The following is a 16,116-nucleotide window of genomic DNA, read 5'->3' as shown; positions in this document are numbered from 1 at the left end:
GTCATAAAACTGTGTTTTTAAAGTTTATCTTTATGATTTTTTTTAATGTATGTGACAGTTTTGTGTTTAACACGGCTGGACATTTGTGTAGTTGGTTAGTCCTGATTTGGCACTGTGCAGTCGGCTGGACTTTACGCAGCAGCAACAAGAACAACAAAAACAAATACATCATCATCATCATCATTATTGCTATTATTATGGTTGTTGTTGCTGTTGTTGTTGTTATGACGTGTCTCAGGTGATCCTCATTGTCATAATGACGACACACTGTGACTGTGCTTTCTGTACCCTTGCCCCTCACGCTTCGTGTGTGTACATGGTACGAGCTTCACGTGCTGTGTGCTCTGACAGCTGTCCCTCAGTCAAGGACTGCGCTCAGTGCTCCGAGGATCTGGAGGCCGCTCGCAGCGCCTCGGGAATGAGGAAAGAGATGGTCAAACACAGCTGCACCGTGCATGGAGAGTACAGGACCTACCAGGTACCTTCACACACACACACACACACACACACACACACACACACACACACACACACACACACACACACACACACATGATGATGACGGGGATGATAATGATGATTGATGGTGATGATGACGATGACGAGGATGATCATGATGATGATGACGACGACGATGATGATGTTAATGGCGATGACGATGATGACCACAGGACACCCTGGCACGTCTGAAGAGCTGGACCATTGTATGGGTGTAATGATGATGATGATGATGACGACCATGACGATGATGACGACAATGACGACGACGATGATGATGATGATGATGGTGATGATGATGACCTCAGGACACTCTGGTACTCCTGAATGGCTGAACCATTCTATGGGTGTCATGACGATAACGACGATGACGACGACGACGATGATTATGATGATGACGATGATGATAATGATGATAATAATGATGATGATGATGATGACGACCTCAGGACACTCTGGTATGCCTGAAGGGCTGGACCATTCTATGGGTGTCATGATGATGAAGACGACGACGACGACGATGATGATGACGACGATGATGGTGATGTCGATAATGATGATGATGACGACGATGATGATAATGATGATGATGATGATGACGATGACAATGATGGTGGTGACGATAATGATGATGACGACGATGATGACCCCAGGACGCCCTGGTACGCGTGAAGAGCTGGACCATCCTGTGGGTGTCTCTGGCCATCGTGCCTTACGGGCTGCTCATGATTCGCTCCGGCATCGACCTCAACTGGGTGTTCCTCACGGGCTGCGTCATGACCGTGCCCTGCTTCCCCGGGGTCGTCATCAGCATCGTCTGGGTCAAGGCCACCGGCAAGGCCATGGTTCTAGGTCAGTAGGTTGGCCGGTGTAACTTGAAAATGTTTACGCCCCACGAGAAAAAACAAACAAACACAACAACCCAGGAGTAAATTTTTCGTTCACAGGGCGGAGACTCTGGGTGCGTGTATAACACAACAACTTTTTATTTCCGACTGAAAATTTAACCCTTGGAGTACGTTTTTCGTCCAAAGTGCTGTTCGAGGGTTATTACATTTCCCCCCTAAAAAATCACTCTGGGTGTCGGTGTAACATTAGAGTTTCACTTCCCATAAATGACAGTGCGTGTGTGTGTGTGTGTGTGTGTGTGTGTGTGTGTGTGTGTGTGTGTGCGCATGCGCACGCGCGTGTGTATGTGCGTGTGTGCGTGCGCGTGCGTGTTTCAGGGGCAGTGACAGGCCTGATCTGCGGTGTGACGGCCACTATAGCACGTGCGTCCAGGCTGCCCGGGGGTCTGGGGGACTTCCTGGCCAACACGTCCGAAGGCTACACCGTCATGGCGGGCGCCTGCACCAGCTTCCTCGTCGCTCTCGTCGTCACCATCGTCGTGTCTCTCCTCACTCACAGTGTCAACAGCGACGACGACAGGCTCGTCGAGTGGCAGAAGGTGAGGGGTGGTGGTGGTGGTGTTCGTGGTGGTGGTGGTGTTGGTGGTAGTGATAGTGGTGGTGGTGGTCGTGGGGGGTGATAGTGGTGGTGGTGACTGTGGTGGTACTGGTGATATTGGTGATAGTGGTGTGTCCATGGAAAGTGAAGAGCTTCCGCGTTCCACGGGCCATGCTGTCAGATGGTCCATCCGGTCTGCAGCGCGAAGTCCGCCGTCCTCTGCAATGCAGCAGGTGGTCCCAAGAGCTTCTCGTAGAGTTCCACAACACAGGACACAGGTCCCCCTCAGTGCACCAAAAGTTGGGCAGAACTGTAGCAAATGCTCTAGTCTGCGAACCCGAATGTGAAGAGCGAATCCAGAACATGAGTGAAGTGACATAGAGACATAGTGTGTGGAGGAATAAAAGAGATCAGTGCATTTTTCTGAAACGCTGACATCCAGGTATTTGAATTTAATGTTGTTTTTTTCCCCAACAGGTCCGTGACATACTGATAATAATGATTAGTATTTATATTGCGCTAAGTCTTGTGCAGAGACAAATCAAAGGGCTTTTACAGCAGTCAGTCACACGCATTCATAACTCCAAACTGAAAAACTGAAAACAAGGAAGAGACATGGGAAGGAGGCTATCTTGGAAGAGGTGGGTTTTAAGGCCAGACTTGAAAGAGCTGAGTGCGGAGACCTGACAAAGCGAATGGGGGAGCTCATTCCAAATGTTTGAATCTGGGTATGCATTAACAGAGTGGATCCGAAGCCGATCGTGGAGAGTGAGATGGAGTTTAGATTTGAAGGCAGCCACAGAGATATGCAATACAATACAACACAATACAATACAATAGGAAGGGGCAGATTAATTTTGTGAATACATTTATAACATAGAATGCAGATCTTGTACTTTATTTTGTGTGAGACAGGGAGCCAATGGAGATGTTGTAAAAGAGGAGTGATATGCTCAGATCTTTTCTTTCTTAGAACAAGTCGGACAGCAGAGTTTTGTATGCGCTGAAGGGACTGGATGGATGAAGCAGGCAAACTAAGTAATATAGAGTTACAGTAGTCGTGGCGAGAGAGAAAAAGAGAAACAAATCCAGATGTTGCGACGGTGGACAGATGTTTCCGACATAAGTCCACATGTCTGTGTTGTGGCTGTGTGTGTGTGTGCATGTCCGTGTGTGTGTGTGTGTGTGTGTGTGTGTGTGTGTGTGTGTGTGTGTGTGTGTGTGTGTGTGTGTGTGTGTGTGTGTGCAGGTCCGTGACATCGACAACCCCCTCAACCCCTGGGTGGGCTTCTACCGAGAGGAGTTCTCCGACCTGCACGGGCAGCAACGACCCAGCTACCAGCAGCTGACCACCGTCTTCCGCAAGGCCAAGGTCATCGCCATCGTGGGCAGCGTCCTGGGCCTGCTCCTGTTCGTCGTCTTCATTCCCGGCGTGATGGCGTCACTGCGCGTGCTGGACGAGCACGAGTTTACGTCATGGGTGATGACGATGCACGTGTGGTGTTTCTTCATGGCGGCCATCGTCATCATCGTGACGCCGCTGGAGGAGGTGCGCACCATCTGGCGGGAGCTGAGGAGGAGGCGGGTGTACATGAAGCGGCACTACGACCAGTTTGAGCAGGGCAGCGGGGAGGAGCGGGGGACGGGGGAGGAGGGCAAGAACGGTGCCGCCTGTCGCACTGCTGCCGTCATTTAACCCACCTGCGGTTTCCCGAAAACGGAGTATGGCTGCCTACATGGCGGGGTAAAAACGGTCATACACGTAAAAGCCCACTCGCCTACATACGAGTGAACTTGGGAGCTGCAGTCCACGAAGGGAGTAGTAAAACCCACGTGCGATGACGGTGGAGGGAGGTGGGTGGGGTCGTTTGGCAGCTGCTGTTGTTGTCTTCAGTTTAACGCCTTTCCACCTGAAGTGATATTAGACGGAAAAAACAACAACAAACAAACAAACAAAAAAAAAACACACACACACACAAAACAAAAAAACAACCAACCCCCCCCCCCCCCCCGCCCCCCCCCCCAAAAAAAAACACACACAAAAACAACAACCGAGGGGGTAGGGGTTGTGGGAGGGGGAGGGGTGAAGGTGCGTGTATGTGTGGAGGGTGAATAGGGAGAGACAACGCTGGGGAAGATGGAAACGTTATAAACGCCAACATCAAACAACTATAACAAATGTCCTATAGGACTACGCAGCAAACCTTCTGCAATAACAAATAACATATTGGAATTGTTAATAAAACATTCAAAAAAACTTTTGGTGAAGTCTGGCAAAAAACATTTTAGATTCTGACATTCGAATATTATATGGCTGCTAGAAATATGTTCACATATGCATCTGACATCTCTGCTGAACTTAGTTATAAAAGCGTTCAGTTTTATTCCGTTTGATAATGTCTTAATCTGCCTTAATCTTATTGAATTACTGTATGTATTTGACTGATTGATAGTTCCCGTTTGTTGAACATTAATTACACTATGGTTTAAAGCTTTGCCGTTTTCCTGGTATAATTTTTTTTTTAATGTTCATCCATTTCTATTTGATTGTAATACCCATTAACATGTGGACTATCCCAAAAGACATCCTGTCAAATATAGATTCTTTTGTATACAAAACCCATATTCTTTTATTTATCTTTTTTTAAGCTTTTTTTTTATTTTCCCATTTATGTAACACATGGACAATTGACATGACGACATAAATGAATAAATACATATATTGGGAATAGAGAAAAGACAAATTTGACAAAAACATAGTAACAATAGGAAAATAAAAACAAAAACAAACAACAACATTAAAAAAACAACAACAAAAAACACACACACACACACACACATAATTGATATACACATATAACATTCTAAGCAAAAACAACTGAGAATGTTTGAATAAGTCATTTTAAATAAGTCTTCAAATATAGTAATAGATATCCATATCCCTACATATCAACTTGCACAATTTTTTTCAACATCTAACTTAGTTGTGTTTTATTTCTATACATGGTTTGAAATATTGTTTTTATGTGTTGTTTCTAATTAAAGGTAAATATGGCAACCATTTTATTTTGAAGCTGTGTGTTTCACATGCGATCTTAGCGTTATATTCTTCGATTCTGTATCTTGAAACAATGTAGTGTTCAAAAGCGTGAATATTTGGAAGGCATTTATCTAACTTTGCGTTTGAAAGATCTATTCGACATGTAGAACAATTACATTTATACATATACATCTTCCCCAGGAGGATTAATAAATCAAGCACTGAGACTGTCTCTCCTATCAGCATGGAAACCAAACAGTATTATACATTCATTAAATTTCAAATTCTCACACACTGAACAGTTTAGTTTAAATAGTTCTTCTAGACTTATCCAAAAGCGTTTCGAGTAATGGCATCGCCAGAATATATGTTCAACACTATCTTTAACTTCTGGACAAAAATCACAATCAATACTGTTTACAACTCCCATTTCCTTTAAAACAACATTCGTTCCAATGATTCTATGTAATATGCGAAATTGTAGCCACCTTAGTTTTAAATCTTTAATTTGTTCCCATTTTCTCGGACTACTTGTGGCAGGATTTCGGGAATGTATCATCAAATGCCAAAACATCATAGTATCGCTGTGATCCTTTAGGTGTCGAGTATATTATTTTTAATGCCCCTGGTGTATCAGGAAAACTCTGGGTTGTTGGAACATTAAGACCTACCTGTTCCATGTATTTTTTGATTGCTCTTAAGCAACCATTGTACGCCAGAAAATGTACATTCAGTTCATATTTTCCACAAAATTAGTTTTGTGTAAGAAAGTGTCCATTGTCATTCAGGAAATGCGAAACACAGTATACACCTTTATCAACCCAGTCTCTATGATTTATAGTACTATTTCCAATCTTAAATTTTTCGTTATAGAAGACTGGTTCTGACAGAAGGTCAATATCTGATTTAGGTGTCACCTGACAACAAAATTCTCTGTAAGCCATGAAAGTGTGTTTCCAAAATGAATTATCATTACGTTTACGCAATGCATACATGGGTCCATATCTTTCTAATTCAGTGAAAAATGGGAACATTTCAATTGAAATGTTTTTCCATTTATGCTTTGTAATTTTAAATCTTCTTATCTAAGTGAGTTTTAATGCTTGAATATATTTTCTTATGTCTGGTGTGTTTAAACCACCTTCTTTAACACTTTTTGTTGCTGTTTTTCTGTTTACTTTGTGTCTTTTTCCATTCCATATGAACTGAAAACACATTTTCTGGCAGCTATTAATAAAATCATCAGGAGGATTTGGGAGCAAGATCCACAGGTGAATAAGTTTGGATAAGATTTTAACACCGCAACACGTCCTATAGATGTGATATTTCTTTTTATCCATATTTTAGATAAGGACTTCAGTTCGGAGAGTTTCTCTGCATAATTTATTTTTTCACAATCTTTCAAATCGTTTGTAAACCATAATTTTTTTTAATTCCTAATATTTTAAATCTTTCTGGATTCCATTTAATGTTTAGATGTTGCATATATTTTGTTTTTGAATGTTTTTTATTTCCTAACCATATAGCTTGTGTTTTTTGTGTTTTCATGAAGAGTCCTGAAAATTTGCCAAATTGTTCTCCATGTCGAATAGATCTTTCAAACGATAAGCGGTCCCCAGTATTCATCAACTGTGCATCGTCAGCAAATTGTGATATTTTATGGTCTTTATCATTTATCTTTATCCTCTCTAATCATAATAGCTAAAATTTCTACACATAATATAAACAAATAGGGAGAGAGTGGATCGCCCTGTCTACAACCTCTTTCTACAAAGAACCATTCTGTCGTTTGACCGTGACTATAACAGTTGACTTTATTCTGTTATAAAATGTTTGTATCCATCTACATATATTGTCTCCAAATCCATATGCGCTCAAAGCTTTAAACAAAAAGTTCCAGTCAAGTGAATCAAACGCTTTCTTAAAATCTAAGCATATCAGAAGTCCAGGTAATTGTCGTGTTTCTAGGTAAACAATCAGTCACACCATTACCTTCCATTCCACATCTTCAAACCCCCTGGAGATCAACAACAACAACAACAAAAAGTTTTTACTATCTTGTTTGAGTAAAAGTGGATTTCTGTCAACACTGGAAGATTTGGTCAGCGTATGCACCATGTCATCGGCGGGCAATCGATTCTCCAACATAGCGAATGTCAAAACAGCCTACCATCAACAATCAAGTAATCTGTCAACCTAGCAATCAAGAAAAATCCAAATCAATCACTGGACCAACCATATATTCAGTTCAGTTATTCCTCTGACTCCACACATATTTTGCTAAATATAAGAAAGAAGTGGGGAAAAAAACAAACAAACAAACAAAAAAACCCCAAAAAACCCAACCATGTACATATCTGGGCATCAAAAGACCATGACCTATAATTTTGCACCCTGAATTTCGATGTGACACCCCTTAACAGTCAAGCAGTATATGGAGCGAGCAAGAGCAAATCGAAAAATCAATCGCTGGACATACCATGCATGCAAACACACCAACAGCATTGCTATCAGTACATGAAGAGGTACCTACATTGCAAACAACCCACACATTATAAAGATGAACCGCTAAACATGAATTTTTACTGATACATTTACATACGGTAGATGGGGGAAATGAAAAGGTGATCCAAACGAAAATACAATGTTCCTGTGCATTGAAAGTTAGAAATCAAAATATATTGAGAAATGCTGAAATAAACAGAAGTATCTTGCAAGATTTGACTGAGGGACACCCAAGGACATTTTTACCAACAAGCCTAAAACAATATGTCAACAATAACTGCACATTTATTACATGGAGGCTCCGTACCATATGTTTATACGTTCACATCATGCCTCTCACAAGTGTGTCATCAAGATTGCTAGTAATATCGATTTTTAATGTTTTTCCATGTTTCAGTTTGGCGATAATCTTTCCATTGGATGACCAGGTTGAAAGGGTAGCAGAGTGTTTATTCGCTCTCATTAATAAATCAGAATTCGCTTTTGTCAAGTCTTCTCCAATAGACACACCTGTTTGTTTGAGTTTTTTCCTTGACTCCGGAACACTCATCCTTTTCTGACGAGAGAAGAAGCGCACGAGGATGGGGCGTGGTCTCCCAGTTCCAGGCCGACCGGAACGGTGCGCAATTCCTGGTATAATTCTCTGATTTTGTTCCACGATGTTTTTCTAGTAATCATGCTTTTGAAGGGGGGAGACGGAGGGGAAGACAGAAAAGAAAAACAACAACGACGGACTATCTTTTCAGTATGGTCGGGAAAACCATTTGCAGAGACCTAGGCTTTGACACGCAGACCATGAGGAACACAAAACAACAACAACAAAACTGGTGGACTGTTCTGTGTCGCCCCAGTGACTCTGTACAGAGTAAAGGGGAAAGAAGAAGAAGTTCAGTTAATTTACTAAAGGAGGCGTCACTGCGTTCGAACAAATCCATGTACGCTACACCACATTTGCTAAGCAGATGCCTGACCAGCATCGTAACCCAACGCGTTTAGTCAGGCCTTGAGAAGAAGAAGCAGTCTAACTTCGAATCACTCGTCATCAGAATTGCCCTTTAACATTTCTAACTGCATGGATGTCTCCCGGTGATCATGGATGACGATTTGTTGTACAATCATCAGTGGACACACATGTGGGCTCCACGGCCAAGGTCCGGAGCACACACTGGGTTGCGGGTGGGCATGGAACACTAGCAGGCAGGGCAGGGACAGACGTTTCTAACAGCCACCACATGAACATGTCAACCCCCCAAATAAGCCCTGCCCTGCACGGTTCGTGAAGGAGAAGGACGGAATGTCTATGTCACACACAGCAAAGCCATTTGTTGAACGCTTCAGGGAACAGGCTGAGCTCGATTTGTTCGTGTTTTCCCCTTCTTTTTATATTGTGATTTACTTATTCATCTATTTATTATAGTTTTTTTATGATCTATTTGTGTGTTGGTTTCAGCTATACTTTGGGACCATCTCCATGATCATAACATTTATATGCATTCCCCCTCTCTCTGTGGGTGTATTTAAAAAAATCAACTTTATGTAATTTGTTACATATCTATTTGTTTTTATGTAATATATATATACACATATATATATATGTGTGTGTGTGTGTGTGTGAGAGAGAGAGACAGAGAGAGAGAGATACAGTTTTGCTTAAACAGGTACCAAGGAAATGCAAACACGTCTAAAAGTGGCAGGTTTGCACTCTGTATCGAAAGCAGTAATTATTGGGGAAAGGCAGTAAATGTGACATTGTAAATGTGACATAATGTATGACCTGTCATTTGGTTGTAATCGGTTAACTTAGCCTTTCTGTCGCTATACAGAATGGGTCAACGTTCAGTGAAAAGTTACAAAGAATGTCTATACCCGCTTGTTTGTATTTCTGCTCGAAGACGGAAACCTATACAAATCTATACATTCCATTACACACTCTACAGAGGTTGACTGATTTTCGACATAACGGCATGTTTTCTTGTCCTTGAAACCTCTTCTGGCGACAAAGAAAAGATTAAAGGTCCATATTGTACGGCCACTGTGGGTGTGAGTTCATTTTCACAATGTGTGAGGCTTGGCAAACTGATGACCTCCAAACCTATGACCTCTGTCTGTCTGTTCTGTCTCTGCTTTCCTGTCTGTCAGCCTGTCTGTCTTCCTACCAGTCTGTCCATTCGTATATCAAGGTTGAATGCTGCTGCATCTACTACTACTACTACTACTACTGTTGCTGCTACTGCTATTGCTACTACTGCTGCTAGCATTGCTACTGCTGTTGGAGACACTCACGCTTCCCAGACATGTAGCTCAGTCCTGGCATTTACAATAAAACGTTATGCATACATCATTATGCAGCATACATTCAAGTGCAACATACACCACACATACGCGAGAGAGAGAGAGAGAGAGAGAGAGAGAGAGAGAGAGAGAGAGTTAGTTCAATCTTTCGTAGTTCTTGTTCTAACCTCTGCCACTTTTTTATGTCTCTATTTATGTTGGTATCAGTCATCTCACCACCTCTTCCCATCGCCTCACCTCTCACGCCCCAATCCCCGCACGCGCACACACATGTACTACTTCACCCCTCCCCCTCCCCCCGCCTCCTGACGGAGTGAACGTCCACGCCTTGTTGTGAACACTGCTCATTCTGTCTTGAGGGGAAAATTGTGGATGCTGCCATCATCATCATTATTATTATTATTATCATTAGTAGTAGTAGTAGTATTGTTGTTGTTGTTGTTGTTATCATCATCATCATTATCAATATCATCATCGTCATCATCATCATCTTCATATTATTATCATCATCATTATCGTCGTCGTCATTATTATTGCTATTATGAATAAGTAAACAAATAAATATATAAATGAATAGATAGATAAATAGTTATTATTATTATTGCTTTAAAAAAAAAAAATTAAAGAAGACATGGTACAGTGTATATGGATCGGTCCGCACACTTTGACTCCTCCTTGAAACTGAAAGTGAAACTGGGAATGTTGCTTTGACCCGCCGAGCGCTGGCTTGGATGGACTCGGAACACGTACTTATGTGTTCTTTATTTTTCTTTTCAGGTTCCTGAGAACTCTCCGCCTCTCTCTGTCTCTGTGTCCTCCATCTCTCTTTCAACCTCTTTCTCTTACATGTGTTTTCTTACATTCTTATCGCCTTTGGAAATACAGGCTCAAAGTATCTTGAAGCTTGATCCAAGTTGAGGATTTTGACATTGGAATTGTACACCTCATAACAAGGGGCACTATTCCGTCAATACAAGCCCTGGTTCATTTTCATGAGTTATTTCCCTTAAATCGTAAACCGCCTCCGTCGTCTCCTCTGCTCCCTGTCCGTGTGTGTGTGTGTTGTTTGGTTGTTCAGTTTGGGTTTTTCCTCTGCACAAAATGATTTTTCTTCTCCGTCAGTGTGAAACAATGCACAGCCAGCGGCACGCTATCATCTATGATGAGATTTCTGAATGCACACTATAAATTTCGTGGGGATAAATAGAGATGTCAGTCTTCCGCATTTCATTGCATGTTATCGCATCGTATCGTACTGTGCTGCTCTGCGCTTTATTGTATTGTATTGTATTGTATTGTATTGTATTGTATTGTACTGTATTGTTCTGTATAGTACTGTATTGCATTGTATTGTATTTCCTCAGTTCTCTCTCTCTCTCGCTCCACGATAAGTCGCTCTCTCATCTGACTCATTCTGGCTCCGTGCTTCCCTCTGTCTCTCTCCTACATTTATTTTCTTCTGTTCTTATTGCCTTTGTCAATACAGGTTCAGTCAAAGTGTCGTTTGAAGCCAAGAACAAATAAAGAACAGGGACACAAAAATTACTGGCTTCGGAACAAGGGGCACTATTCCGTCAATACACACATGCCTGTTAATTCGTATGAGTTATGTCCCTTAGATTGTGAGTCGCAATGACGGTTCCACGCTGCATCTTTTCCGTTCTTCCCTTTGGTGTGTGATGTTTCGTTTCAAGTTCTTTTGTTTCTTTCTTCTTTTTTTCTTTTTGTCGTTTCCTTCTTTCCTTCCTTCTTTCCTTCCTTCCTTCCTTTCTCTCTCTTTTTCTCTCCCCCTCTCTCTCTCAGGCACAGTAGAGGTCTATGACTATCTTTTCCGGACGACCCGGAAGAGGGGTGAAAGGCCTAAGTAAGTAAGTAAGTACGTACGTACGTAAGTTAAATAAGCAAGCAAGCAAGTAGGTAGGTACAGTAGGTAGGTAGGTAGGAACATAACTGTGTCCGTAACTGTGTAAGCGCGTAAGCGTGTAAGTATGTAAGTAAGTATGAAATGGTAGTGGCAACAATAGTATATATATGATAGTCAGTCGTGTCCGACTATGACCATCAGAACAGCGGAGGAGGCAACTGCTGTCCCGACTATTTGGGCCAGAATTTGATTATAGTGGAGAGTGTCTTGCCCAAGTTACATCCCCACTCTCTCGGCCAAGAGGGTTTTAGGACAGTCGGCGTTGGGATAGTTCCCAAAGGCCAACCAACCCCAAAGGCTGCAGCACTAACAGCCAGTGCACTTTTGCCTCCTAGTTTGAGAGTCATAGTCCTTCACAAAAGACTAAGCTGTAAATGATTTCCCATTGCACTGGAGAAACCATTGATTATTCAGCTCTCACTTTGCTGTTGGCCCAACTGTAAACTTATGTCAATCTGTGATATAAGCCGAGTGTTGGGCCGAGGCAACAATAGCAGTAATTGTTAAACATACCTTTAAAACGGAAAGCATTCCAGACGAAAGATACAACAACAAAAAAACCCACATAAATATCAAAGACCGACTAGCTTTCATTTCATAATCATTATCACATAATCATTTCACTGATTAATTAAACAACAACCTTGTGACATTATCAGACACTTGTCATCTTTATTCATTCAGCTCATAAACACTTATCCAGTGGAAGGGAAAATCAAAATGCCAATCAGAAAGTCTTGTGTAACATCGAGACGTGTGGCGGAGAATGGGTTAACGGTTGATCATTCACGATCTACAGGTATTTCTCTCTCTTAGACAAGTGATGGCACAGCTCTTGATTTTTATTTAACACACATTGCAAGACTATACTGGATTTTCAGTGGCTGATACCACAACTCTTGATCTTCATTTAACACACATTGCAAGAACATACTGGGTTTTCAGTGGCTGATACCACAGCTCTTGATCTTCATTTAACACACATTGCAAGAACATACTGGGTTTTCAGTGGCTGATACCACAGCTCTTGATCTTCATTTAACACACATTGCAAGAACATACTGGGTTTTCAGTGGCTGATACCACAGCTCTTGATCTTCATTTAACACACATTGCAAGAACATACTAGGTTTTCAGTGGCTGATACCACAACTCTTGATCCTTATCTAACACACATTGCAAGAACATATTGGATTTTCAGTGACTGATACCACAACTCTTGATTTTTATCTAACACACACTGCAAGAACATACTGGATTTTCAGTGACTTCCTCCAGGGCTGTGAATCATGTTATAGATGTCATCCGTAATATAGAAAAGGTACGACACGAAGAATGGAAATACCTAGGAGGAAGAGAGGAGTGCGAAGGACAGAGAGAGAGAGAGAGAGAGAGAGAGAGAGAGAGAGAGAGAGAGAGAGAGAGAGAGAGAGAGATAGATAGATAGAGATAGAGAGAGAGAATGAAAATAAGAGTGAGAGAGAGAAAGATATATATATATATATATATATAGAGAGAGAGAGAGAGAGGAGAGAGAGAGAGAGAGAGAGAGAAAGAGACAGACAGACAGACAAACAGACAGACAGGGACAGAGGGAGACGGGGACAGAGACTAACTTTGAGACAAAGACAGAGAATGACAGAGAGACAGACACAGACAGAAAAACAAAGAACCAAATCACAGAATGAACAGCCAGCAAATATGACCCTAGCAAAAAGCATGGAACCAAAAAACATCAAACGAGAGAGAAACTGTAAGTCGATTATCTGCCCCTCCTCCGCCACCAGTGGCCGTCAGACTGAACGGCCATTTGTCGCGCCAGTAAAAGATCAACACCGGTGTGAGCCTCAAACTACCTCCCTGCTCCGTTTTACCCTGGGGGTCATTCTGGGTAAGGCTCCAGTGACCCCCTGGGTCATGCACGACTAGTCAAGATCGACAACTCCATCACCTAGTTTGGCAATTCCCTTCAGTGACAGGTTAAATCAAGTTATTGAATGCGGAATTGGGGGTTGGGGAGTAGGGGGTTCATTTTGGTCTAGCCGCTACTGAGCCTCCTCATCTCCATTACAACTCAGCGGAAGTCAACGTGGGCGAGTTATCCTAAATTGGTGTTAAGTGGGCTGAATCTACCCCCCGCTGGAGTCATTTCAAGCCAGCCTAGAATAATCTATGTATGACCCCATAGAATGACCCCTGTATGACCCCTGCATGACCTCTGTATGACCCCTAGAATGACCTCTATATGACCTCCGTATGACCCCAGTATGATTCCTAGAATGACCCATGTGTCCATTACAAGGGTTGGCTGGTGAGGGTTAAATCCAGCTAGGGGTGGGTGAGGGGTGTGAGGGGGTGGGGGGGTGGGGTAAGATCTGACAACGTGAAATTTATTTTGCCTCCAGGGGTCATTACAGGCTAGTCTACATGTGACCCAGGCGTTAACCTGGGATAGTCAGCTTTGCCGAAACTCAGGCTGCATCCAACGACCGCCAGTAGTGGAAAAAATCGGTGCCCTTCCCCCTCTCACGACCAAGCCAGGTTACGGGCCCAGTGACAGTGACTGCCACATTTCACCCCGGGAAAAAAAACCCCAGCAGGGGGTACACCAAAAGGCTGCTACACCGGAGCCCCGCACAGGAAGCGCACTGACGGCCCAGCTACGAGCGTCGTTATCGCCGACGTAATTGCTCCGACCGGGCTCGCGCCATATAAAGAAGATGACTGGACCAATCACATTGCCCGGAGGGCCTCAGCCCGGCACTGCGCACGGGCTAAAGACCTTGTTATTGCGCCATTGGTCGTCTCCACACACCTTTTTTGCGGTGTCCTTCTTGTCAGCATCGCGACAGTTCATTCTGCTTGTTTTTTTTGTTTTTTTGTTGTTGTTTTTTTGCTTTAATAGAGTTCTTTCTCCGGCATTAAAAAGGCGTGATCTTGACGACCTGCGCGCAAAAGCTACTCTCACCAAAAGAAAGAGAGACCGAGAGAGAGAGAGAGAGAGAGAGAGAGAGAGAGAGAGAGAGATGAATTCCAGACTAAAATAAAAAAAACAAAAACAAAAAACAAACCACACACCCAAAAATCGTATTTCTCAAGGATTGCCGTTCCTAGTCTTCCAAACTGTCCATACTAATCTTTCTTAGTCATCATGTTTGGTAACAACAGCATTGTCATCAATCGCCATCAAGAACACACCACGACAACGATGCTGATAATAATGACGACAGTGATTAAATATATATATATATATAATATAATATAATATAAAGGGCGGGGGGATAAAAGATCCTGTAGTCTTTTACAGCTTTAGGGGCAGTGAATTCATGTTGACTGTGTCTGGGGCTCGGCATTGGAGGGAGGTGCCCAATTCCCTTCTTTCGCCCTTTTAACCTTCCCCAACCGATGTCAGGTACCCATTCACACCTGTAATTCTACGGAGCTGCTATCATGATAATAGTAAAAACAATGATATTCGGGAAACAGATAAACACTGCATAACCAAGTAGAGGGGGCACATCTTCTTCATCACCAACAGCTGAATTCTTTGATTATTTGTAACAGTCGATAGTATCTGGCAATACAACACATCTTTTAGTATTTCACAATGAGTATCTGTATTTAAAAAAAAGTTTCAAATAAATTTGTCTTAGAAGAGAGAAATTCACAAACGTGTTAAAAATGTCAGACCGTTTTCTACCGTAACTGCCGCTGTGGTAGGCATTTCAGAACCTTTTTTTTTTCTTCTCAATATGACCAATAAAATGTTATTCAACATCGATTGATATCCACATAAGTGATAGACAATGACCAAAAGCATTACAAACATCACGAACATAACGATATCAGTATCAGTATCAGTAGCTCAAGGAGGCGTCACTGCGTTCGGACAAATCCATATACGCTACACCACATCTGCCAAGCAGATGCCTGACCAGCAGCGTAACCCAACGCGCTTAGTCAGGTCTTGAGTAAAAAACAAGAACAATAAAAAAAACCCATAACATAATGTTGGAATACATAATTATCATCACACTGATTAAGTGGGAATAAAAAAACAAAAACTAGACACCCAGCTTGACTGGTTCACTCAGTTCCAGTTTCAATTAAAATACTAAAAGTTAAAAGGGTAAAAGGTCCCATGGGCCTCGCCTTTTACAGCCATCGGGGAAGTGAATTCACGTCCACGGTGTCTAGGGCTCGGTAAAGGAAGACGGGGCCCGGTGCTCACTTTCCACCGATTTTAACACCCCACCCCCCCCTCCTCCGCACCCTTCCTCCCCCTCCCAAGCCACCCCCCACCCCACCCCACCCCGACCGGTCAGGTACCCGTTCACGCTTGGGTGGAGTGAGGAAATTCGGAGTAAAGTGCCTTTCCCAAGGACACAACGCAGCCTCGAACCCAGATTCC

At 42.6% G+C, this 16,116-nt stretch overlaps 1 protein-coding gene across 2 annotated transcripts in view; it reads left to right on the top strand.

Moving 5' to 3' along the window:
- LOC143281665 (uncharacterized) overlaps positions 1–3,897 on the top strand; it is a 39,227-nt gene extending 35,330 nt beyond the window's left edge. For both annotated transcript variants that reach the window (XM_076586913.1, XM_076586912.1), the window contains exons 11-14: positions 352–478; positions 1,152–1,350; positions 1,725–1,945; positions 3,194–3,897. In XM_076586913.1, coding sequence (XP_076443028.1) covers positions 352–478; positions 1,152–1,350; positions 1,725–1,945; positions 3,194–3,640 — 994 coding nt within the window. In that variant the 3' untranslated portion in view covers positions 3,641–3,897. The remainder of the gene's footprint in view (positions 1–351; positions 479–1,151; positions 1,351–1,724; positions 1,946–3,193) is intronic.
- The last annotated feature ends 12,219 nt before the right edge of the window (positions 3,898–16,116 follow it).

The sequence above is a fragment of the Babylonia areolata genome, chromosome 4 (genome assembly GCF_041734735.1).
Source record: "Babylonia areolata isolate BAREFJ2019XMU chromosome 4, ASM4173473v1, whole genome shotgun sequence".
Classification (NCBI taxonomy): domain Eukaryota; kingdom Metazoa; phylum Mollusca; class Gastropoda; order Neogastropoda; family Buccinidae; genus Babylonia; species Babylonia areolata.
This window is presented reverse-complemented; position numbering and strand designations above follow the sequence as displayed.